The sequence below is a fragment of the Podarcis filfolensis genome (genome assembly GCF_964270895.1).
Source record: "Podarcis filfolensis genome assembly, chromosome: 3".
Lineage (NCBI taxonomy): Eukaryota > Metazoa > Chordata > Lepidosauria > Squamata > Lacertidae > Podarcis > Podarcis filfolensis.
Genome location: NC_139606.1, coordinates 105,992,173 through 106,016,366, shown reverse-complemented (window position 1 = coordinate 106,016,366; position 24,194 = coordinate 105,992,173). Strand labels below are relative to the sequence as shown.

Sequence of the window (24,194 nt, the reverse complement as noted above, 5' to 3'; positions counted from 1 at the left end):
GAAAGAGAGAACAAGAAACGGATAATTTCCACAGCGCCCTCTGCGGAGAGGAGGACAGGTGAGCTGCGCTCGCCTGCGAGAAGCCCACGGTTCCTTAGATAGGAAGAAGCTTTATAAACAAAACAGAGCCGAGCAGTTCTATCCTGTTTCCACTTGCTGTTTTTATTTAACCCACTCCACTTATTTAAACCAAAGGTTTGTACACTGACCACTAATAACGAATCATATGTTGTAGATATTATTGCAAATTTATTATGCTATTTTTACGATGTACAAATGACATTAGGAGACTTGGTCTTTTTATTTATACACTTTATTATTCCTATGATCCTTGTTTATAAAATCAGGGTAAAGAGTTACTTTAAAAAAACACACCATAGAGCCGAGCCAGAACTGGACTCGCTACTGAGAGAGCGAACTTTGCAGAGTCTGTGGGAGATGGAGAAAGCTGGGGGCTGTTTCTTCTTCTCTCCCCTATGTCGCTGAGAGGATGTTACATTGTTGTTTGGGGTGTTGTTATTTCAGTTTATTAGTCGCTTGACACGTGGCCTTCCAGCAACTTGGAAAAAATTAAAAATGTAACATTGGGTGAGGAAATGCATTACGAAATTATTTATGAAATTTATATTCCACCCCTCATCTTAGGACCATATGGCTGTTTATAGTGTGTGTGTGTGTATAACAAAACATCATAACAAGAACAAACAAAACAGTAACCCACACACCCAGTTTAAAAGGCCATATATTTAATAAGCCAAAGGCTTATTAAAGATATGCAATGAAGGCACAAGGCAAGCCTCCCTTGGAGAGCGTTCCACAAATGAGAACCCCTGAACTCTAGGGTATACCAGTACCAAAAATGAACAATCCATATAGTAACATAAAATGAACCCAATGAAACAAGCAAAAACTTCAGCAACAAAAACATGCCTTCAGTAGACAGCATAATCATCATAATCCATCAAATGCTGAAACTGCATTACATCTCAGTAGAAAGTGGATAGGGGTGTTGTCATAAACTTCTAATACTTATAATGTATTAATATAAAATGTTACTTTCTAAATATCAATAGTATTTTAATACAGTGCTGTACCTTTAGTGCCACACTGCTGTACAGCGGTACCTCGGGTTACATACGCTTCAGGTTACATACACTTCAGGTTACAGACTCTGCTAACCCAGAAATAGTGCTTCAGGTTAAAAACTTTGCTTCAGGATGAGAACAGAAATCGTGCTCCAGCGGCACAGCAGCAGCAGGAGGCCCCATTAGCTAAAGTGGTGCTTCAGGTTAAGAACAGTTTCAGGTTAAGTACAGGCTTCCAGAACGAATTAAGTACTTAACCTGAGGTACCACTGTATAGTGTTTGCTGAGGGCAAAGAAAGGGGACAGGCAGATGACACACATTTTTCACTTGTGTTGAGAACTTTTATCCACCAAAGAGAAACGTTTTGCCTTTCACCCAATTTGCTTTGTCTCCTCTTTGATCAGTTGAGGAAGGCATCTAGCAAAATGGCACACATTACATTTAGGCTTTAGCTTGGAGATTTCACAGTGTTTTGCAGATGTATTTCACATCTCCTGTCACAATCTCTGTGGCCTTGTCAAGAGCAGCCTCATGGTGGTGCCCTTGTCTGACTGTATGTTCTTGTCATAAGCGCAGAGACGGGCAGGAAGCCTGTGGGGAAACACTGTGTATGTGTCTGTCCGATTATGTTTTGTGCTCTGAAAACTATTTCCTCCACCTCCGTTGATGTCAGGGTGCAGCTGTCAAAGTTTGAGGCCTCGTGCTGTCACTATGCTGCAGGAATGTTTAGCAGTACAGTATCTGTTTGGATAGGTTCTGCCGCACTTATAGCTGGTTTTAGATTATCCACCTACTCGGAGAAGTATTTGGCAACTTTTACAATGAACGCAAATATTACTCTCACTCTGTGCGGCAGCACACACAGTCAGTAGCGGTCAGTGAGGCTGTGATACCCTCTTGCCTTCCAAACGCCCTGGGGCAAGGCAGTGGGAAGGGGCACCGTGTCAGAGCCAATCTAACCCTCCTGACACTGTGCCCAATGCTGTGCCTGCAGGAGGTGCGAAGGCGGGAGAGTACCCTTGCCCTCATAGTGACCCTGAGGGGCTCCCATTTGGTGTCACCCCAATGCATTGCAGGGACCCTCTTACCACTCAACATCGAAAAAACCCAAGTGCTGCACCAACAAGTACAAAATAACCCCTCTGCAGCGCCACAAATCCAACTCAATGGTGTAACGTTGGAAAATGTCGATCACTTCTCCTACCTAGGCAGTTATCTTTCCACAAGGGTCAACATTGATACCGAAATCCAGCATCACCTGAGCTCTGCGAGTGCAGCTTTCTCCCGATTGCTTTCTCCCGACAGTGTTTGAGGACTGGGACATTCGCAGGGAAACCAAAATGCTTATTTACAAAGCTATTGTACTGCCAACCTTACTATATGCTTGTGAAACATGAACCACTTATAAACGCCATCTCCAACTCCTCAAAAGATTCCATCAACGGTGTCTCAGAAAATGTTTACACATCACTTGGGAAGACAGGCGAACTAATATCAGTGTACTGGAAGAAGCAAAGATCACCAGTGTTGAAGCAATGATTCTTCAACATCAACTTCGCTGGACTGGTCATGTTGTGCGGATGCCTGATGATTGTCTTCCAAAGCAACTACTGTATTCCAAACTTAAAAATGGAAAGCGTAATGCTGGTGGTCAACAAAAGAGGTTTAAAGACTGTCTCAAGGCAAATCTAAAAAAATGTAGTATAAAGACTGACAACTGGGAAACACTGGCCTGTGAGCACTCCAGTTGGAGAACAGCCTTTACCAAAGGTGTCATAGGCTTTGAAGACACTTGAACTCAGGATGCAAGGGAAAAACGTGCTAGGAGGAAGGCACGCTTGGCAAATCCACACCGTGATCAGCTCCCGCCTGGAAACCAATGTCCCCACTGTGGAAAGACGTGTGGATCCAGAATTGGCCTCCACAGTCACTTACGGACTCATTGTTAAAACCGTGTTTATGGAAGACAATCTTACTTGGCTACGAGTGATCGCCAAAGAAGAAAGATCTAGTTTGTAGGCTGGGGTGCAAGCCAGTCATGTCTTTCCACTCTCCTCATCTGGGATCTTCTCAGACTCAGGAAGCGTGTACATACTGGCTAGCAGGATAACTGGAAACCCTGTGTTTGTGTTTCTCCTAGGGAGAAGCAATTTCAAGGAGAAAGGCATTGGAAACGAGACTGGCTTTTCCTTTCTGCTTTACAGAAATATAGCAGAGTTTGTGGCACTGTCATTTCTAGTTTCGGGCCTTTGAAGTCTTGGGAGCAAGTTTTGTTTATTCCAGTGGACCCTACACAAAATATCCAATCCTTAGCTTTGAGTTTAGCATATGTTACCTGCAATACCAGCAATTGTTGCGGCTTGGTTTCATAGTGGCTGTTTATGCTTCATTCTGATTGTGAAGCAACTTTCGTTAGCGCCGTGAAATGGGTGCGCTTCTGGATGTAAGTCAAAACTACTTGTGCATCTTATGCAAACTCTGCTTTTATGTTCAGTTTGGAAAGAGCAATCAAAGCATACTGAAATTCTGACTGGAACCACCTCGAAGATCCTGGTTTTAAATTTTGGGGATGAGACGCTAAAAAAATATGAGAAGTACAGGGGGAAATTACATTTGTGCATTGTGTAGGTGCCACAGAAATATCCCAAGTATCATTAATGCACCCCCTGTACTAGTTAATGGTGGACATTTGCTCAAATTGATTATTATTGCAAGATTGGTTAACATGAACTGGTATTAATTTCTCAAGGGATCCTTTAATAGTTTTGTTCAAAAACCTCTATACCCACACAGGCTGGGGAAATGTGTTTGTGTGCGCAGTTTTAACCAATTCCTCCTCCCCTGGAAGCCCTTTGAAAAGCTGCTTCAGAAGGTTGCTGGACCCTCCCCTGTGGGAACCTCCACTGAATTCGGGCCTCTTCTACAAAAAGGAGAACATCTGTTCACAAAAGGGACATTCTTGATTCAACCCACAGGGGATAATGGAGGTTCTCAGAAATAATAATTATTATTATTTTTATATTTTAAACCACCCTGTTATCTTCAGATGAAGGGTGGTATTGAAATCAAATAAATAAATAAAATTAAAAACAACCAGTTTGAATCAAAAGAAGGTATTCAAAGAAGGAAGTAAATTCAAGATTTACTAAGAAGCTATTGGTTAATTATAACTTAAATCTTCCCCAAATATGCTTATTAATGTGTTATTAACATTTATTTTATATACAGTGTAATGTAAAAGTCAAAGTAACTAAAGTCATCTTAATTTTTATTCTTTCTACATTTTTATTGGAATCAAAACTGATTTCAGTTAAGAAAACTTTTCCCCGATCAGAAAATTAGTGCAGATGATAATCCACTTGTACAACAAACATGTTAAAAAAAGTTTATTTTACATTATATACATTATGAAATATTCAAAACCATTAACAACATCAATACAGACCATAAATCACTTCTTAATGCAGTTTTGTTCTTAGTCTATATCACAGTATAAAGAACTTATACAAAAAAAAAAAAAAGCGCCAGTATGTGCATTTTTCTCAAACTTGGCATTTACATACTGCACTGGGGGGGGGGGGGGGAATCTAAAATAGGTTTCCTCAAAACTAAAATTCCTGTGATGTGTAATAAAAACCATTAAAATCATTTGTGTGAGGTAGTAACTAAATCATTTGGCCGGGTGTTAAGACATTTAAAAAAAAGTGAAAATAAGGCCATTAAAAAAAATAAAAGCAAAAAAGCCCCAAACAGGCCAAATTAAGACAATTATTCCGTTCAACAACTCTTTTCTATTCAGAACAGCTATTCTGTATGTGCAACCTCTTATGGCAGCAGATTTCAAGCTTTCTGCCTTGAGAGAAATCAGCTTGTCTGCTGATGAAGCTCTGCATGTTTGCAAAGGATTCTTGGGCACTGTATGTGTTGCACACTCAGTGAACACAGGGCTGCTAGCTAGACACACTGACTGGGCCTTAGTGCTGCCCATCTTATACTCTCTGCAACTGCTCATGGCAAGGGGGAAAATCAGTAGGGGTAAGCATGCTGTCCTTCAGGAATGCTTTCCGCTATTACCGATCATCTCAGGGAGAAGCCCCCTGCGAAGAATCCAAGGAATTCTGGGGTTCCCTGGAACAGAGCTTGAAAAACCTACAAGATCCCACCATGTAAGGAAATTAGGAACCGGTATGGGATCCTATGGTACAAAGTTATCCTATAAGAACCGCAGAACAGCTCTGCAGCTCCAAATGGGTACATTGGCAATTCAGTGTAGATGTGAACTCGTTCTGTCCTTCCAAGTCAGTTATCAACATCTTAATGAGGAAAATGCACACCTTCATCTTAATGCAATTGCTAAGGAATATTTTGCAAGTACTGAACAGGATACTTTTGCAGGTGGCGATTTGGATCAATCCCAAAGTATTTCAACCACTTCCATGATGTAAAATGCTGTAATTTGTTGCTGTTTTTTTGCATGATATGAGCAGCACTGGTTAACAAAGACTCATAATAATGCTAATTTTACCATTGCAGACATTTAGAATTACGGCAAGGTACCACTATTCAGGATTTATTCCCATTCCAAAATATGCACTCCCCCGCCCCCAAGCACAGAAAATAATTAAAGAATTTTCCTTAAATATAAAAATACAGGTGTTCAACTGGCTGGTTTCACAAAGAAAACTGCCCCAAACTCCTAAAATTATAACGCCCAAATCATATTCACAATGTCACAGCTTACGTTTGTGACTAAATACATCACATATTAATACTTTGTGCAACCAAAAACACCAGTGTACTTGCATATAATTAAAAACAAGATCGTAATAGGATTGCAGTCTTGGTTACAATGTCTAAAAAGGTAAGGTTTATTTGTATTAGTAAATTACATAATAAAATACAATAGTGTTATTAAATGTGCTGTGTTTATCGCTAGCATCCAATTCTTGAAGAGTCCTTAAAATAGTACCCCAAATGCAATTTTATGTCCTCAGCAACCTTTTTACATTTATACAGATAAGACATTTGACCACTATCTACATAAACTCAAGAGAGGCTTTCAGCAATACATTTCACTGGAAAAAAAAATTCTGCATATGTACAAAGATTACATAATGGTGAATCAAGCACTTTTGTGGTATTAATGTGCTAAGCGTGTCCGTATCATTCAGGCAAGAGTTCTTGCTCTCACTCACTCTCCCATACATCACAATAAATTACAAAGCAACTGAAGTGGGGGTACTGCAGCTTTTGTGCAATTTCAGCCATCCTAAAGTGTTGAAGCAGTAGTGTTTCTCTGTTCATGATTCAATCTCCATGCATATTGCTTCTCAGTAACTATTTTCATGGCCTGCTAAGATGTATAGATTGCTGTTGGCTGTCGGGTTGTCTGTTGGCCTGCTTTCCAGTACCACGACTCTGAAGGGTGGAGAGGGTGGGTGGAGTAAAAGAAGCAAAAAAAAAGTAATACATTAATCCACTACTTCTAAATCAAATTGGGGCTAGGCTCCTGGCAGGAGGGAGGTGAGCAGAGCACATCGTCAAGAAACCCTCTGATGGAGGGCTCCTCCTCAGCACTTGCTCCACCTTCTCCAATCGACAACCAGGATTGGTTGTGGATTGGAGGTTTGCCATTTACAAGTATGTAAATGCCATTTACAAGTGTGCAAATTGTAAACTGCCATTTAAAAAGGTAAAGGGACCCCTGACCATTAGGTCCAGTCATGACCGACTCTGGAGTTGCGGTGCTCATCTCGCTTTATTGGCCGAGGGAGCCGGTTACAGCTTCCGGGTCATGTGGCCAGCATGACTAAGCCGCTTCTGGCGAACCAGAGCAGCGCACGGAAACGCCGTTTACCTTCCCGCCAGAGCGGTACCTATTTATCTACTTGCACTTTGACGTGCTTTCGAACTGGTAGGTTGGCAGGAGCAGGGACCGAGCAACCGGAGCTCACCCCGTCGCGGGGATTCAAACTGCCAACCTTTTGATCGGCAAGTCCTAGGCTCTGTGGTTTAACCCACAGCTCCACCTGCGTCCTTACGCGTCATTTACAAGTGTGTAAATGGCAATGGCAGCAAAGCTCTGCGGTCACAGCCGCTCCCTACCCTCTTCCTCTGGGTGGTGGTGGGAACTGGTTACCTCAGGTCCAATCTTCATAGCCCAGAGGGAAAGGGCAAGAAAGTGAGTAGCTGGTGGCTCTTACTGCTTTTCTGGGGCAGTGCCCCCTCAACAGTTGTCCTAATAGGCTAACCCCTGGTGCTGGCCCTAAGCTGCATGGTCAATGTATTTATTTATGAATATATATAAAGGTAAATGTAAAGGACCCCTGGACGGTTAACTCCAGTCAAAGGCGACTATGGAGTTGCAGTGCTCATCAAGCTTTCAGGCCGAGGGAGATGGCGTTTGTCCACAGACAGCTTTCCGGGTCATGTGGCCAGCATGACTAAACCACTTCTGGCACAATGGAACACCATGACGGAAACCAGAGCTCACGGAAATGCCGTTTACCTTCCCGCTGCAGTGATACCTATTTATCTATCTGCACTAGTGTGCTTTCAAGCTGCTAGGTTGGCAGGAGCGGGAGAGAGCAATGGGAGCTCACTCCGTCATGGGCTTTTGAACCGCTGACCAAGAAGCTTAGTGGTTTAGACCACAGCGCTACCCACGTCCTATTGAATACACACATGCGCACATAGACACTGCTGTATCATAAAATATATATCACAGCAGTTAACAATATGAAAACATAAAACCAAAGAATAAAATCACAGAAAGTTAAAAACAAACAAGAAATTTAAAACAAAACCAGGCCCTACTCCCTCCCCACTTGAACCGTTTCCACTCTTGTTTCAATATGTTATCATACCTGTCAGAGCCAAGGAGTCTGAATATTCTTGTACTGTCGGAAATTTCCTGTGTGATCTGTTTGAAAAGCCAAGCAAATACTTAGTGGAATTTTAAGTGTCTGACATCATCAATGCTTAAGACAAAAGTGAGAGGATAGCATGTTAACATCTTTGCTCCCTGCCCGGCCCCCAGCCCCTCCTGCATCTGCCACAAGGGCTGGGGCTGTGAGAGACACAGAAGCAGCCACCAACAGAGAATTCCTGGCCTGTGTGGGACCAACAGCTGATCCAACAGTTAGGAGATCTGGCAGCAGAATGGCATTTTCTGGCACATTTGAGAACAAGGGGAGAAGACTGAGATACACCTTTGCCCTGCTGTAGTTATGATGATTTCACTCTCTTATTTTATTGAGTTTTGAATATATTTGCAATCCTTCCTTTTGGCAGCTTTACATAAATTTACTCTAACTAGAAGCTAGAGTTTGAAGACACTGACGAATTTAAAAATCAGTCGGCTAAAGGAAAAGTGCTAATCTACATGCTCCAAGTGTTTTACACAGCTTGAAGCAATTCTTACAATATGCCCTCTATTATACCTCTCTATTATCACCCCTATTCAGATGGCAGAGGGGATATGAGAGACAGTGGCTTGCCTTAGGCAAGGAGTTTACAGATAAGCTGAGCAAGGTACCAGGAATTTCCAGCCTTTCTTCTGATTAATGTGCCATACATTAGCCATTTCTTTCAGGGCAACCCAAGTACTTACAGACAAACCACTGTATTTTATGAAATTATGTGAAAAAATAAAATATTAATTATGGAAACAAACAGCAATCTTGCCTTTATTTTTCAAGGCAATTTAAAGGAACAGAACTTTTTTTTTATTCCACCCTGTAATATTTACCTCGTTTGATCGAAAACTCCTGCCTTGCATTCCATGTTTCCAGAAAGCCAGAACACTATCTTGTAGGCAAACTGGAAGAAAAAGACCATTTGAATTAGCTTTTATTACAGACTGCAGCCAAGTGCACATGCTTATTTACACCTAAACTGCATTGAATCTATGCATATCTGAATAGGTGCAGTCCAACAAGAGTTCAACATGCCTAAGCCCAACTAAAATTGAAGGCCTGGTTCAGACAACTCCCCAAGTTCATATGTATCGGGACAATGTTGTTTTTAGCTGAAAGCAAAAAGGTTTCACTCTCCTTTTGCATGTGGGTCTGAATCTCTCCATGGCTCAGGAACTGAGGTCCAGCTCCGAGGGCCTTCTGGTGGTTCCCTCACTGCGAGAAGTGAGGTTACATGGAACCAGGCAGAGGGCCTTCTCGGTGGTGGCGCCCGTCCTGTGAGATGCCCACCCATCAGATGTCAAGGAAATAAACAACTATCTTACTTTTAGAAGGCATCTGAAGGCAGCCCTGTTTAGGGAAGTTTCTAATGTTTGATGTTTTATTCTGTTTTTAATCTGTTGGGAGCCGGGAAACCCAACCAGATGGGTGGGGTATAAATAATAATAATAATAATAATAATAATAATAATAATAATAATAATTTAGTTGTGGTCACCCAAGCCAACAGCAAGGAACCTCGGCCCATGGAGTTAATTAGGATTGGCACAGGTTCCACCTATTAAGCACAGTCAACATCCCTAGGACATCACCACGGGAAACTCAGTAGGACTGCTGGGGCCCACCTACCTGTCAAAATAGTACACTAGGAATGATGGAACCAAGGATCTGGCCCACCAGCTGGATCCAGCTTCCACCTCTCATCTAAATCATGGCTTAGAAAGGTTAGATCATGATCTGAACTGGGCCACTGTGTTTAAGAACGTGCCTGCATGCTTACATTTCACTGATCTTAATAGGACTTGGGTGTTCTCTCACAAGGTGACAAAATAGATTCCTCTTAAAATTAAATGGGGTTGGGGGGAGAGACAACCAAGGAACTGGGGAAATCTAAGGGAACATAACCCAGTAAAAACCTCACATTTAACACCCCAATAGCTATTTAATGTTAACACAAAAATTAAGGTATTTAGCTAATTTTTTATTTTTTTAATATTCCTAACTCCAAGAGTTAGTAAGGGAAATTGTCTAAGGATGGTTTCAGAACCCACAGCAATTAACAATGGAAATCAATGCAAACTCCAGATATCATTTACTGTACATGATACTACTGTAAGACATTTACTTGTTTCTAGAGATATTTAAATGTTAGAATTCTGAAAAACGTTGGTATTTTATCCAATAGATACTTTTGCAAACAGTGCTGCGGTCACATATTTGCCTTTGCTCTTGATCTTCCATTGTTTTAAAATAATAGTTTAAACAACTTTTTAAAATGATAATTTATTATTTGTCCCAACTGTTCAGAAATACATAAAATGAATAGTCTGTGGTACTGTGTCTCCTCCAAACCCAATGATGATGATGAGGTTTTCATCATGTTGTGAAATACTCAAGGAGTTAACTAGCTGATAAAGTTTTAAGACTAAACTTTACATACCTATTGTTTCGATCTGGAAATCGAACGTGAGTTCCGAGGACAGTTTCCGACTAGATTTTAATCTGCCTTGCAAATTTACAATTTTTATGCAGCCTGAAAAACAGACACCATAATTCAGCAGCTTTCCTTACATCATGAAAGTTACTAGAATATGTATGTCTAGGTCAAAGACGTAACTTACAATCCAAACAGACTAAAATGGTATCTCTCTCCAATTGTGTTACATGTGCAACGTTTGTCTGTGTAGTATCTGCCAAAATACCAAAACAAGATTAGTTGACATTCACGTGTAAATATTAATTCAAGGCAAACACTCTCCAGTTCAATTGTTCTGTTTGTATAAGAAAGCCACCGTACAGGGCATTTTTCTTTTCTTTTTGGAATCCATGATCCTGGTTGGTTTGGTACCATGTGAATGAGCCTTTAAGGCTCCCCATAAGTCTTCCCTAGACAACAAAAGGTGGTGCTGGGGCAGGGACTTGTTTGGGGGAATGAATGAATAAAAATTATTTATTTATTTATACCCTACCTGACAAAACTCAAGATGTCTTACAGATAAAAGAAGAAAAAACAATAATTAAAAAGCAACCATTGATGGAATTAGAACTATATATAATCTGTTTAAAACAAAATAGTTAAATAACTTCTCCCCCACTGACTCAGTCAGAATCACCTCCCTATAGCAGCGATGGCTAACCTTTTGCATCATGGCCTCACAGAAAATCTCTGTAGCAATTGGTAATGGTTCTGCTAACGGCAATGGTTCTGTTAGACAGCTAACTATTTGAAAAGGTGATTGAAAGATACACAAACCTGTTTCTGTAAACCATGAAGAGGTAGAATTTGGGTTGACTGTTTCAAACTTCACCACCTGGTTGAAGTCTTTCCCTTTACTCACACCGACACAAACCAGAGGAAATTCCTGCTCAGGTACTACCAGCATCTCAAACAATCTCAGTGGACAAGGTACAGGAAAGTCTATGTGCTGCATTAAGAAGTAAACTGCTTAGCCACAAAATAGATATGGAGGTATTTGTATAATACCATTAAAGTACTGGGTAGTCTTCAACTATGCACAAGTATAACAAACAAGTGGATGCCCTCCTTTCTCCCCCACCCCCACCCCCCAATATGCTCCCGAGGGCTGAGGAAACCCCCATAACAGATTGGGGGGGATATGAAGGGAGATGGGGACGCGGGTGGCGCTGTGGGTAAAACCTCAGCGCCTAGGGCTTGCCGATCGCATGGTCGGCAGTTCGAATCCCCGCGGCGGGGTGAGCTCCTGTCTTTCGGTCCCAGCTCCTGCCCACCTAGCAGTTCGAAAGCACCCCTAAGTGCAAGTAGATAAATAGGTACCGCTTTATAGCGGGAAGGCAAACGGCGTTTTGTGTGCTGCGCTGGTGCCGGCTTGCCAGAGCAGCTTCGTCACGCTGGCCACGTGACCCGGAAGTGTCTCCGGACAGCGCTGGCCCCCGGCCTCTTAAGTGAGATGGGCGCACAACCCTAGAGTCGGACACAACTGGCCCGTACAGGCAGGGGTACCTTTACCTTTACCTTAATGAAGGGAGATGTTCTGTTGCACAGGGGAAAACTATTGTGCTGATGGAATGTCACCTTTAGCACTACTATTCAACATCATAACAGGATAAAATAATGTGCTTATCAATTGTATGGTGACTTCAAGCCTCTTTTAAGAAAGGTGAAACAGGCATCACTAAAACAAGGTTTATGCAGATTTTGCCATTCTTACTAAAAGTGTTTCTTGTAGTTATCTGAAGCACTGTGCCAATATCCTTTGACTAAGAGCAAAGCCTTTTTTGATCTTAGTCAAAGGATAATGAGAAGCCTTTAAACATTACAATAGCTACAAGCCACTTGATCTTATACCAAGAAATGCATTAAGTTCCCCTCCCAAACATAATGTGCAAGAGTCCGTCCACCTCTTTAAATCAGTGTGCCAGATCTTAAAATTATCTCAACGGTGGTTAGTTGCAGGGTCTTTTCTGCTACAGCCCCGGGGTCTGGCACGAGTTACCCAAAAAGATGCTCCAAAGAATCTCCTGGTTGCTTTTTAGAAAGACAGCTGCTTAAATTTTATCTCAACATTGTGTTTTGTTTTTAAGGTGGCGTTTATGGTCTTAACTGGCTCCTCTGGTTTTTGTGTTGTTTTTGAGAGAGTTGGAACAGAAGTGGACAAATCATCATCAACAACAAGGAATCCTTTTCACTCTTCAGGCTGGAAGCTAATAGAATACAACAAAATATTTTCTGCTGTGAGAGTAATATTTACAGCAGGATAACTTTTCAAATGCAACCTACCTTGATCAACATGAATTTCTGCATTGGCTCAACCCACTCTAATAGAATGATACTAGACTGCAGGGCCCCACAAAGGTATTTGTGTCCTGAGTAAGGATTCCTCACTAAGAAAGAAAAACGATTTTTTAAAAACCCTTCACAGTAAAGCAAAGTGTAGATGAGTACTGTGTAATGCTGGAGATGTGATCTGCAAAAGACCAATGCTGCTCTGATGGATTTCTTTCCTGGTACACCAGCTGGGGAGAATCTCAAGCCTGGCAGTGAGATACAGATAGCCATGGAACTATCACAAATATTTCCCCATTTCTGGCACATATAATCCTACTACTGAAAAAGCTCCTGGCTAAGATGAGGCATCTGGTAGGGCTTGACTGCCTGAGACTCATTTTCTCTCTTCATGTGAGGGATTTCAAGCTTCAGACTATGAGAACCAGTGGCTCAAGTCCAGAGTAAGCTCTTGAAAGTTGAAAGTCCTCACACGGGATGGTCCTGCTAGCAAATACAGAAGACATACTGCAATTTACTTAAAGACTATATTTGTCCAGGTTTTTCACTAAATGCAAGAATTATACAATAGTCACAACCTGTCACAAGAACAACCTCTGCTGAACTGTAGTAAAGAGCCTAATTTCCCCACATTTTGCTGTTCTTTCCACCCTTCCCTTTGTGACCTGCGGTTGCCACCTGCACACATTAACACCTGAGAAATACAGAGGAAACTGCAGAGAGGACTCCCCACCCCCTTGACTGCTGCCTTCCCCTTTCTTTTCTACCTTCCTATGTTTCTCTCCCTAAGCCGATTCCCCACTGTTGTGTGACATTTCACAGAATGATGAAACACCCAGATACTACAGAGGCGTTTTGAGAGGTCCAAAAGGTATCCGATGTTAAATTCCAAGCAAACCATTTTATTGCCAAAGTAATCCAAGTACAAATTACACTAAATGTCTAATTTGTACATATGCATTGATGTTAGATAGTATCTCTACTTACCCACACAACACTTCTGACACATCTTTGTGTCTGGAATTTTGGTTGACACTGCAAACTTCCTGGAATACATATATATTTAAAAATACAAGTTAACCTCCTAATTGTCCTTTGCATCATGATGATCCAGCTGAAGTTCCATGAACAGGCCCAGAAGTTCCATGAACACACCTTGTCACAACCCAGTGCCTGCATGACACCCTCGCAAATCTATGCTTCAGGTAAGCACCAACAGTGGTGGAGGAAGGGGGGGGTGCGGTCTGCCCTGGGTGTCAACATTGGGGTGTGTGTGTGATAATGATTATTAATTTTTTTAAAAACTGGGCTCACAAAAGTTTTTAGGAGTGATGTGGTGGCTTAGGTGCCTGCAGGTTCCGCACTGCCTGAAACGGCAGCGTGGGACTTGCATCTGCCTACTGCCTCTCCCTCAGTCGCCCTCCAGCTGAGGGGGAGGCAGCGGAGAGGTTCCAAGCGACGGAGAGGCTTGCCCCGCCCCCACAGGCAGATCACCCCGCCCCTGGCTGCAGGACATGCCCCCACACCAGGCACCCGAGTGGCTAGCTATGCCGCTGAGCACCAATCGTACTTTCTCTTCTGCAGCACTACAGTGGTACCTCTGGATGCGAACAGGATCCGTTCCGGAGCCCTGTTCGCATCCTAAAGTGAACACAACCCGCGTCTGCGCGAGTCACGATTCGCCGCTTCTGTGCATGTGCGTGACGTAATTTTGAGTGTCTGCGCATGCGGCGAAACCCGGAGGTAACACGTTCTGTTACTTCTGGGTTGCCACGGAGCGCAACCCAAAAATGCTCAACCTGAAGCTACTTCAACCCGAGGTATAACTGTATATGTAAGGGGGCAGAACAGTGGTAGCTCCCTCCTGGTGCTGCAGGAGCTATGCTCATTGGGGCAGTGCAGAGCAAGGCAGTAGCAAGGTCTCAGGGACCTCTGGGTTGTTGCTGGTGGCCCTGCAGATGCATGTGCAATTGCAGGACAGTACAGCCAACCCAAAGCTCCCCTGACCTTGCTGCCACCTCACCCTATGCTATCGCTGTGAGGGCAGTGCTATTGCTGTTTCTGCTCCAAATCCATCAGTGTGGGAGGGTGTGGGGCAGACCACTGCTGCTGAGTGTGGGTTTAATCTGCCCTCCAAGGTGCTGCAGCACGACCCACCCCTCACAACCTGAATATTACACATTTGGAACCCCACTCAAAAAAGAAACAAAAGTAGCACAAACTTATTTACCTGGGGAGTATTCTGTCAGGAAGTTTGTGCGCCGGGATAGCCACAGGTAACTTTTGCATTTGCCTTGCATAATCAAATAAACCCGGCAAATTATGGGAATAAAGCTGAGAAGCTTTACCTGCAAATAAAACAGCCAATGTAGTACAAAAAGTCGAACAGAGCAACAGAGCCCAGGCATTTACGTCCCAAATTATTCAAAAAGAGGTCTTACCAGATATCGATAGCAAACAATTGTTCATAACGTACAGCCACGTGCACCGTCGGGGAAACAGCTGGCGTAGGGAACATAATGTAAAGTAATAATAAAAGAATAAAGTAATTTTGAAAGAGGCATTAGGATGGGTAAGAAATTGCTATATATATGGTGAGAGCAGTATATTTTCTTGAGCTTCTGTGAGGCAGAGTGAACATTATTTCTAGGGCTGCTGCTGAAGTGGCAAAACCAAAGGGACTTGCTGTTTTTTTTTAATTGCCTCAGGAAGGAACGAGAGAGAGCACAACTCCTTGTTTCCAAGAATAATGATGGTATTATCTGTACTCTCTCTTATAGGAGAGGCTGAGCACTGGTATACAGCCAGGATGAGAGTTGAGGAGTTCTCTGGTGAGAGCTGTCATTCTTAGGGAAAGCAAACTCTCAGAGGCCTTATTCAAGCTGAGCTCTGTAAATACCTTAATCTTGTGGCTCTACATTTACACATACTTGTATTCAGATTATCTTCAGATGAAGGGCAGTATAAAAATGGAATAAATAAAATAAGCAAGCAAGTGGAAATGCTTGTGCTAATGGAACAATCTCCCTAGTGCTACACTGAATTCCACTCATTATGTTGGGCTACGCTGGGAAATACTCAATTTTAAAATATCACACCACTACATAGGAAAAGCAAAAGCTGAAAACAAACCTGTTCCATTGATGTTTCATGGAGCTCATTAAGGTTTAAGGTGTAAATCCCTTCCTCAGCACCAAATATCAAGTACTGGTCTACAAAGATACAAACATATTTACTATAAATGCCCCACTTTACAAGGCAAAAGCCCCTTAAAGCAACTAACAGATGTTTAAAGCAAAAAAGTGCATAACAATACATAACACAAGCAGGAGTATCAGCCAGGTTAATAATAATTATTATTATTTATTGAATTTATATACCGCCCTATACCCGGAGGTCTCAGGGTGGTTCACATTAAAAACAAAACAAAACACTTGGCCTAGTAGACAGCAGACAGCACATGAGAGAAGAGTGTGACATTTTCCATTTTCACTTCAAAGCAAGCCACAGTTCTTTGTTATGCATTCATTTGGGGAACTGTGCCTTGTTCTTGTTCTTGATCTGAAACTACAGGTTAATTCTGGTTTGTTTTAACTAACTTGGGTGAAAACGAATTACAATTCCCCAAGTTCATATGTAACACTGAACTTTGGTTTGTTCTAAAAGAAGGAACAGTTACTATTGTCCCCTGTGAAGTAGTGTCAGACTTCAACAATGAATGAACTTCTTATCAACAGTGTAAGGTTTATCCTGTTCTGGAACTGGTGCTATTTAACTTTCACTGGGTCTACTTATAAAGAAGAATGAGATGGTTATGTGGTAGAACTGACTGCACTACTTTCAGACCAGCAGATGGGAGTATCACATTTCTGAATGCTTTCCTACATAAAATATAAAGCTAGCTGCAAGCTGAAAACTGGACAGGAGACAGAGCTACGATCTTGTTTCCCACCTTGCTATGAGGTTTTACATGACGAGAACAAGTTGTTATTTCTCATTTGTGGTATATAGTTCACTCTTATGCTTTTAAGATACTGCCATTTTGTTCTACTGGGTGTGTAGACCAGGCCAAGAGTGGGAAAATTTCAGGCTCATAAATCTGCATGGGTTTCTGGTTGTGTTACAATCCCATGGTGTAAAACCATGGCTTAGCAGGTTATGCTGGTTCTAACACAAAGAACCAGTCTCCAACTGGTCAGCAGAGCTATACAGAATTCTGACCAAAGGCAACCATTTGAGACTCATGTCTTACAGATATGAACAGGGAGCATATCTTACAAATGAGGAACTCGATTACGATTACGATATCTTTATTGTCATTGTCCCTTGCGGAACAATGAAATTGAAAAACTACATAAAACTGCATAAAACTACCACAAAACTACATAAAAACTACATAACACTACATAAAAACTACATAAAACATTAAAAAACCCCTAAAAACTCTAAAACCCCATTTTAAAATACACTATACTACAGAGACCCCTTATGCTGCGTTTAGAACCAGAATTGCATTAGCGTAGAAACTGTTTCTCAGGCGGCTAGTCCTGGCCTTTATAACCCTATACCTTCTTCCAGAAGGCAGAAGCTGAAAGAGATCATTTCCGGGGTGCGTACTATCATGTGCTATCTCTGCCACTTTCTTATGGCACCTGGAAGCATAGATTTGATCTAAGGTGGCAAGAGTGCACCCAATAATTCTCTCTGCAGTCTTTACAACCCTGGATAGCATTGGGTTTTCCCTGGCCGTGCAGCTCCCAAACCACACACAGAGACCATAAGTTAGTACACTCTCCACAGTGCAATGGTAAAATGCCATCAACAGGTCCTTTGAGAGATTGTTTTTCCGGAGGATTCTCAGAAAATATAACCTCTGCTGTGCTCTCTTCACCAGGTCAGAGGCTAAGGCAAAAGTGATTAGTACAAGACTAGTCATGGCAGCAAATATCTTTACTTGCTGTGAAACCATTGAGAGTCAGAAACCACTGCATATCCCTCCCCCCCCCCCCAATAAATCCTGGTTTCCTGCCCCTGGGACCAAGTCTTATTCATTAAATTATCTGGAGTCAGGACTGAATAGTGATGCAGCAGGTTCATGGAAAATTAAACAGATATTAAAATACATCTTCAAACTCAAGGTAGTAGAACCCTGAACAGTACAAAGAAGCTCAAAAGGATCTATCTTAAATGGAAAGTGAAATATTAAGCCTAAGTGCAAAGTGTACAAGAGAATCTGGGTAAGTCTGGCAATTATACATGAATTGTAGTTGTCCTAGAATGCCATACTGGCTTAATAAATCTGCCCAAATGGAGCGGTGTTGACTTGACCAGTACAACTAGAAAAGCAATTTGGGCTTCTGACAGGGTAAAAGCTTTGAAATGTATCTTGCAAATGGATTCCAAAGACATAACCTGGAAAGAATCTATCGTGTTATGAGGGCAGAGAATACTGCATGGGAGAGAGAAAGTTTGTGAATTCCCAGGGAAGGACAGAACTCTCAAATCCTTACAAAATTGTTCTTAAGTGTTTCTTTCTCATCCTGGCTGAAACTGAATATTACCTCTTGTATCAGGATTTATCCATGAAGTTGCACAATGAATTTTCAAGGGGCATCCATTGAAAACCTTTGAAAAGCAAGCACCCATCTGTGAAAAATAAAAGGACACAATTTTTACAACACAGAATTCATCTCACGTGTGTCTTCACTAAATACTGCTTAACTTCAGTCACAAAATTAGCACAATCGGTGCACTCATATTACTGAAGAAATGCCACCAAAATCTATGGTATTTCAATTCTGTGAGGTGCAGTTTTTCCGCTGTTGCTTCTTGGTGCCATTTTCTTCCTCTTCCTTCACTGACTGTCCTTTACATTATTTGCCCACAGTGCCATTCAATCTGATTAGCTACAGCAACCAATATTATGTGGTTAATGGGCACATTTCATCATAACGTGAGATTTAGCATTAAAACATTGGCACAGAATTATGTTTGTTGCCACAGCCGATCAGATAAAATGGGAAAACAAGGAAGAGTAAGGGTAAAGAAAGAGAAGGCAAATGGTGGCAAGAACAACACTGAAACAATGCAAATATATTTGCAATGATGTTGAAAATGGGAGGCACTTTTTGATACATGAGCACAAGACAATGTTTTGGCTCAGTAGTAACCTTAAGTGCACTATTCTAAATGTTAAAGTGGAGGATGGTATACCACCTGAGAAGAAGCTCCCTTTTTCTTCAGCAAAGTTGTCAAAAAAAAGGACTGAAGTACATAACTAATTAAATACAGGGAAACTCCACTTAGTTGCCAACTAACCTGCTCCTGAAATACTCAGGAATACTACTTGTGTTAAAAAAATGAATGGGGTACTCAGTCTCAGCGTCCCCTCTGATTTCTAACCTGTCACACTGTTTAATGGACTTATTCTGTGGACAATTCCAAGGAGCAAATTAAAATCAAATATTACAAGTAGGCAAATTCAAAACCCGGTTTTTAAAGAAAGCATCTTAGATATATATTTTATTTGTACGTAACATGCGTTCTGGAAAAACCATTAAGCACAAGTTTTCAATTCCCACTGCTCCTCTGGAATAGAAAAGGGAACAGCCAAAAGGAAAAAACAAAACCCACTTAAGGTATTATTTTTAATGGGGACCTGGCCTCAAAGAATCCAGGAGGATCCTCAGTTCTCCTGATCCAGCCATTCACTTTACTTTGCAGTGAAGAGCATGTTGTGCATAGCTATGGAAGGACAAAAAGCTTGAAGAGCTCTCAATTTTTCTTCTAGTACAATACTGAGGAAAAGCTAGCCTTTGACCTGAATTTTATTTTATTTTAAGTGTAAGAACTAGAATTTGCTTGTGTTAATACCTCCACAAACTTAGAAGGCATAAAGAAGGAAACTGAAAGTTGTAAGAATGATCACATTTTGTCAGGGATAAAATCCACTCCTGCAGTCTCAAAACATTCAGCCTAGTATTATATGCTATGCAGAAGAAAGTAGGGCAAGTTGTCCCTAAAGGAATGAAAACCGAAACTGCATTTGACAGCGTGTTGAGTTCTCTAGCCTACTCTCCGACATTTCTAGTAATCAAAATATGCTAAATTAGGTGGACTCTTCAAACTGGAGGCCCAATTTTCTTCTAAGAAGGAATTTTAGCATAAAAGGATATACTGTGGCTCAAACAGACTTAGTAAGAGGTATTTAATTTTGAAGTCATCTAATGGGATTCCATCGTTCTTCCCTTGAAGTCCAATTCTGTGATAAAAGTGCAACACTGCATTTCAAGATTCAGTAACTGTATTTAGTTAAGAATATAACTATAGCTGAAATATAAATTCAACTCATTTTTGTAAAAAATATTGCCTCATACAATCTACCCCATCTACAGACAACTAAATTACTGATACCTGATCTACAAGACAATGAATAAATACAAGAAGTTATAAATTCTATTTGAACAGAATAGCCTGAATTGGACTTGGAAGAAGGCCTAGTAAGTGTATTATTATTATTATTATTATTATTATTATTATTATTATTAGGTGTATCATACACATATGGGGAAGCTGTCACTCCAAAACTAGTTCAGCTACATTCTAGCAGTTCAACATATATAACACTATGAGGGTTAAATCTTTAACATAAATGGTAGTCAACAATGCCCTGAGACAGAATTTAAGATACTTTGAATAAATCATCCTATGCAAAACTCAATACTTACATGCACTTTTGGTGTAGGAGGAAGACCGTTACTAATTGGTTTCTGGAAAACAAAAATGCCCATTTGAATTGCGACTTTGAAAGATGAGCTATATTTGTGACACAAACACTGAAGGAGCAGGGTTCGTACACATGCATTCGCGAGTCCCCAGTTTCGCTTGCCATGGTGAATGTGATGAGAGGAATCCCAGCCCTGCTCTCCAGGCTGGATCTGTGGAGGGACTGCAGGTTGTCTCTACAGCATTAACCATGGGGAAGACCACCCCTGCTTCCTGCTGTAACCTGGAGAGCAAGCTTGGAGCTTATGCAATCCAGTGCCAAAAGCAATGCACCGCTGCTCCTCTCCGCTCCAAGTCTGGATATGGAAAGGTGGTTGGAGATTATTGGTGTACTTCTACAGAACTTTTGAAGTCTGGATATGGAAAGGTGGTTGGAGATTATTGGTGTACTTCTACAGAACTTTTGAAGCTCAGTGCAACCTCAGGAATGATCTCCCTGTTCCAGATCCAAATCTGGAGACGTGCTTCACAGTAACAGTATACACTCCCACTTCCTCGCTTTCAATTTTTTCCGCAGCTCTCCAGCTTCCAGTGTTCCCCTCCTTTCTCCCCCAGGCACTGAAGCATTTCCATGCAGCTGCCTTGGGCTCACTGCCACCTCAACTCTCTCACTCCCTATCTCCCCCAACCTTCATTTTCTGGGACTGGCTTCATTCTTTTGCCCTGCAAACTTCATGTTTTTGGATAAGATCTAGCTTTGTCTGTTATTCCTTTCTGAATATCTTAAGATATGTTGTTGGTTTTTGCACAGGCAGTGAGGTGCTAATACCAGGCTCCTGTGTATGTGGTAAAACATGCTAGTTTCTGGGGCACCTCCTTCAGACTAACAGCAGCCAGGGTCACAGAAGGAACAGGTAATTCCCTTCTGTCATTTGAGTTCATGAAGGGCTTAGTCCCTGGAGATGAAAAAGTAGGTTTCAGACACACATAGATTCATGGCTTGGGCCTATGTGGCAATACACTGCTTAATTTTACACACAGACACCTCAATCCAAAAGCTTCTAGCATACCCAGGTGCTCCAATGCACATACTACAAAATATTGCAAATGAAGATGCCAAATATATAGCACACGTAAACCAGGACGCGACATGCTCATTTTGAGGCTTTCCCGTGCGCTTCACAGAAACAGGCAAATGGAGCGTTACCTACCAGAACTTCCTTCTTTTCTCTTCTAGAGAGATTTGTGTGTCTATTCTCATTTGGCTCTTGATGGGGAGATCCTTCTCTGTCGCCATTTGTCTGGACAGAATTCAATCCATTACCTTCACAAGAAAAATTCAGAGACCATTACAGAGCATAAACCACCATTACAATTAGCAAGATTCCCAAAGGGTATTGGCTTAATCCAGAGTGGCCAAACCCTTACCTGCCCTATCCCTTGGGCCAACCTTCATAAGTAGGTGGGGCTGCTCATCTGTCAATCACAGCACCTATAAGCTGATCGGTAATGAGAGCAGACCCACTGGCTATACTGGGAAGTTCTCAGTTGGGAACTCCCTAAGACAGCCGATTCAACTAAGACTGGTGTCACATATGACGGCAAGTGGACACGGTTTGGGGGAAATGACCAGGCCTAAATAGGCCTATAGGTCTTAATGTCCTTCATTAAGTCATCTATGCCTCAGCTTCAGGCACTAAATGCATGAAGAGCAATTGTGACTCCATTTTACTAAAGTCCAAGCTGGAACATGTTCAGAAATACTGCAAGGCCTATCTGTTCATGCTGAACTCTGGGGCTGAGGGACAAGTCTGGAAAGCATGAGGGGATACCAGTGAAGGGAATAAAGTTTATTCTGTTCTGGTGGAAGTGCTGTTTTTTGTCCTAAGCCTTGTGAAAGTCTTCAGTGGCAGAATTCCGTAGCCCTCAATGATTGTAGTTTGGACACACATCAGTACAACGTATCACAAACATGTACATAGTTTTGATAAACATGATTTTAGAATTTATTTCCATGTCCAGCGGCTTAAAGAAGGTTGGGGGGGGGGGAGAGACCATTAAAATCTAAAGAGGGGTGTTTTTTTTAAGTGTGCATTTTCTGCTGCTTGACCAGAGCAAAACATGCTTATTTAAGAATAATTCTGGGATATGTACTGAAGAAGGCAAAATTAAATTGCTGTTATTAAAGAATTTGTGAATTATCTGTAATTCATCAACATTACCTAAAGCATGAGATTTCTGTGGAGGTAACCGAGGTGGTGGTGGTCTGGGTGGTACTTGGGTGTTTGATTTTGCAGGACTTTCTGAAACAGGACATCTTTTGATGGTTCCTTGATTATCATCCTCAGAAGAATGCATCTCCTGTGGTACGTAGATGGATTTAGGCTGAAATTATAAAATTCATTAGTCCATGTTTTTGAATTCATAGCACATCACTTTCATATTAAAACTTTCATACCAAGTCATTAAAATGTGTTCAGGGAATACAGTAGAAATGAAGAAGCAACAGGAGCCGCGTATAAGGAATTCTTCAGCTGAAATTTCATAGCTGGAAATGAAAGGCTTTCTAAAAGTCTACAGAAAACATCCCTATTTTATTTGTTTGTTTGAAGATTTATAACTTGCTGTTTCTTGAAATATAATGTGGCTCATAACATATTAAATACAATAAAATCTAACCAAAAAATCTGCAAAGCATAATTGAAAACATCAGTAAAACAGCCTTCAGTCTGTTTTTGGACAAGGTGCAAATCAGATTATGGTTTTCTAAAATCACATATATCACCTGCATATTAGCCAAATAGAATTAACTTAAAAGAGGGACTTAATAATGTATTATGTTCCCTCCACTGACATAAGCTATCTGTCAACAGACAGAGAAGAAAGTAATTTTTGGTGATTTTCTCCCTGCTTCTCTAGATCTGCTATGAAGAGCTGGGGAAACCTCTGGAGCAGATTTCAGGGGCTGCAGGAGTAGGAGCTGAAAACTGCTCCACTCATGATCCTGACAGATGCCTTCCATGAATAGAGAGGGGGCAGAACTGGATGCAATCCATGATGACTGCCATTCAGTAGGCTAAAAAACAGCATGTATACTGGGGGAAACAGTTTGGCAAAGCAGGCTGCTAAAAGAGAAGGCAACTGAAACTGTCACCGTGTTCAGATGTTTTTACTGATAACGTTATTGTTTTCCTCTTTTTGTAAACTGCACTGAGGTTAGGTTCTGGGAAGGTTGGGAGAACCCCCAGAACAGCATTATGTGGTAAGGAGGAATCATTCCAACTGGCAAGCTAATATACTAGCACAGATGAAATATCTGTATTAGCTGAATTCCACCCATTGACTTCCATTTCCATTTTAAAAACTGACCACGGTTTGTAGTCATCTGACATAAGATTATGGTTCAGCGGTAGTCAGATGTTAACAAACCATCATTTATTATAGTAATCTCTCTCTCTCTCTCCTGCTTTCAAGTGAAGCTATCTTAGTTGCCCAAGCCAGTTTCTTAGTTTGGAAAGAACGGAAAAATGATTTAAGAAACCAGAAATTGTTGCCAAAGCCAGGCACCTGCAGGGGGGCTGAAAGGGCAGGGGCAAGGAGAGAATGTGCAGGCATATATTTTCTTGAACCGAAGTTTATGAGATCAGAGGTGTTACATGTGAACTAGGCCAGTAAGCATATTTCCTGCAAGTAGGGACAGCT

The 24,194-nt window shown here is 41.5% G+C and overlaps 1 protein-coding gene and 2 long non-coding RNA genes across 12 annotated transcripts in view; 2 read left to right on the top strand and 1 right to left on the bottom strand.

Annotated features, from left to right (window-relative positions):
* The first annotated feature begins 3 nt into the window (after positions 1–3).
* On the top strand, positions 4–12,706 carry LOC310758835. The gene is made up of 3 exons (XR_014545985.1): positions 4–58; positions 129–195; positions 12,566–12,706. It is a non-coding gene; the product is annotated as an uncharacterized lncRNA (long non-coding RNA).
* The window catches only part of MAP4K3 (mitogen-activated protein kinase kinase kinase kinase 3), a 64,966-nt gene continuing 45,119 nt past the window's right edge, over positions 4,348–24,194 (bottom strand). For all 9 annotated transcript variants that reach the window (XM_083605048.1, XM_083605047.1, XM_083605043.1 and 6 more), the window contains 15 exons: positions 22,715–22,877; positions 21,704–21,816; positions 20,495–20,536; positions 18,329–18,413; positions 15,900–15,979; positions 15,209–15,269; positions 14,998–15,115; positions 13,755–13,813; positions 12,762–12,865; positions 11,256–11,427; positions 10,624–10,692; positions 10,443–10,535; positions 8,837–8,907; positions 7,953–8,008; positions 4,348–6,504 (listed from right to left, as the gene is read on the bottom strand). In XM_083605048.1, the coding sequence (XP_083461174.1) occupies positions 6,417–6,504; positions 7,953–8,008; positions 8,837–8,907; positions 10,443–10,535; positions 10,624–10,692; positions 11,256–11,427; positions 12,762–12,865; positions 13,755–13,813; positions 14,998–15,115; positions 15,209–15,269; positions 15,900–15,979; positions 18,329–18,413; positions 20,495–20,536; positions 21,704–21,816; positions 22,715–22,877 (1,374 nt within the window). In that variant the 3' untranslated portion in view covers positions 4,348–6,416. The remainder of the gene's footprint in view (positions 6,505–7,952; positions 8,009–8,836; positions 8,908–10,442; positions 10,536–10,623; positions 10,693–11,255; positions 11,428–12,761; positions 12,866–13,754; positions 13,814–14,997; positions 15,116–15,208; positions 15,270–15,899; positions 15,980–18,328; positions 18,414–20,494; positions 20,537–21,703; positions 21,817–22,714; positions 22,878–24,194) is intronic.
* Positions 13,820–24,191, top strand: LOC310758891. Of its 2 annotated transcripts, none has more exons than XR_014546062.1 (4): positions 13,820–13,972; positions 20,162–20,266; positions 21,304–21,406; positions 23,412–24,191. It is a non-coding gene; the product is annotated as an uncharacterized lncRNA (long non-coding RNA). The 2 variants fall into 2 exon arrangements; XR_014546063.1 differs by lacking the exon at positions 13,820–13,972 and adding an exon at positions 17,669–18,004.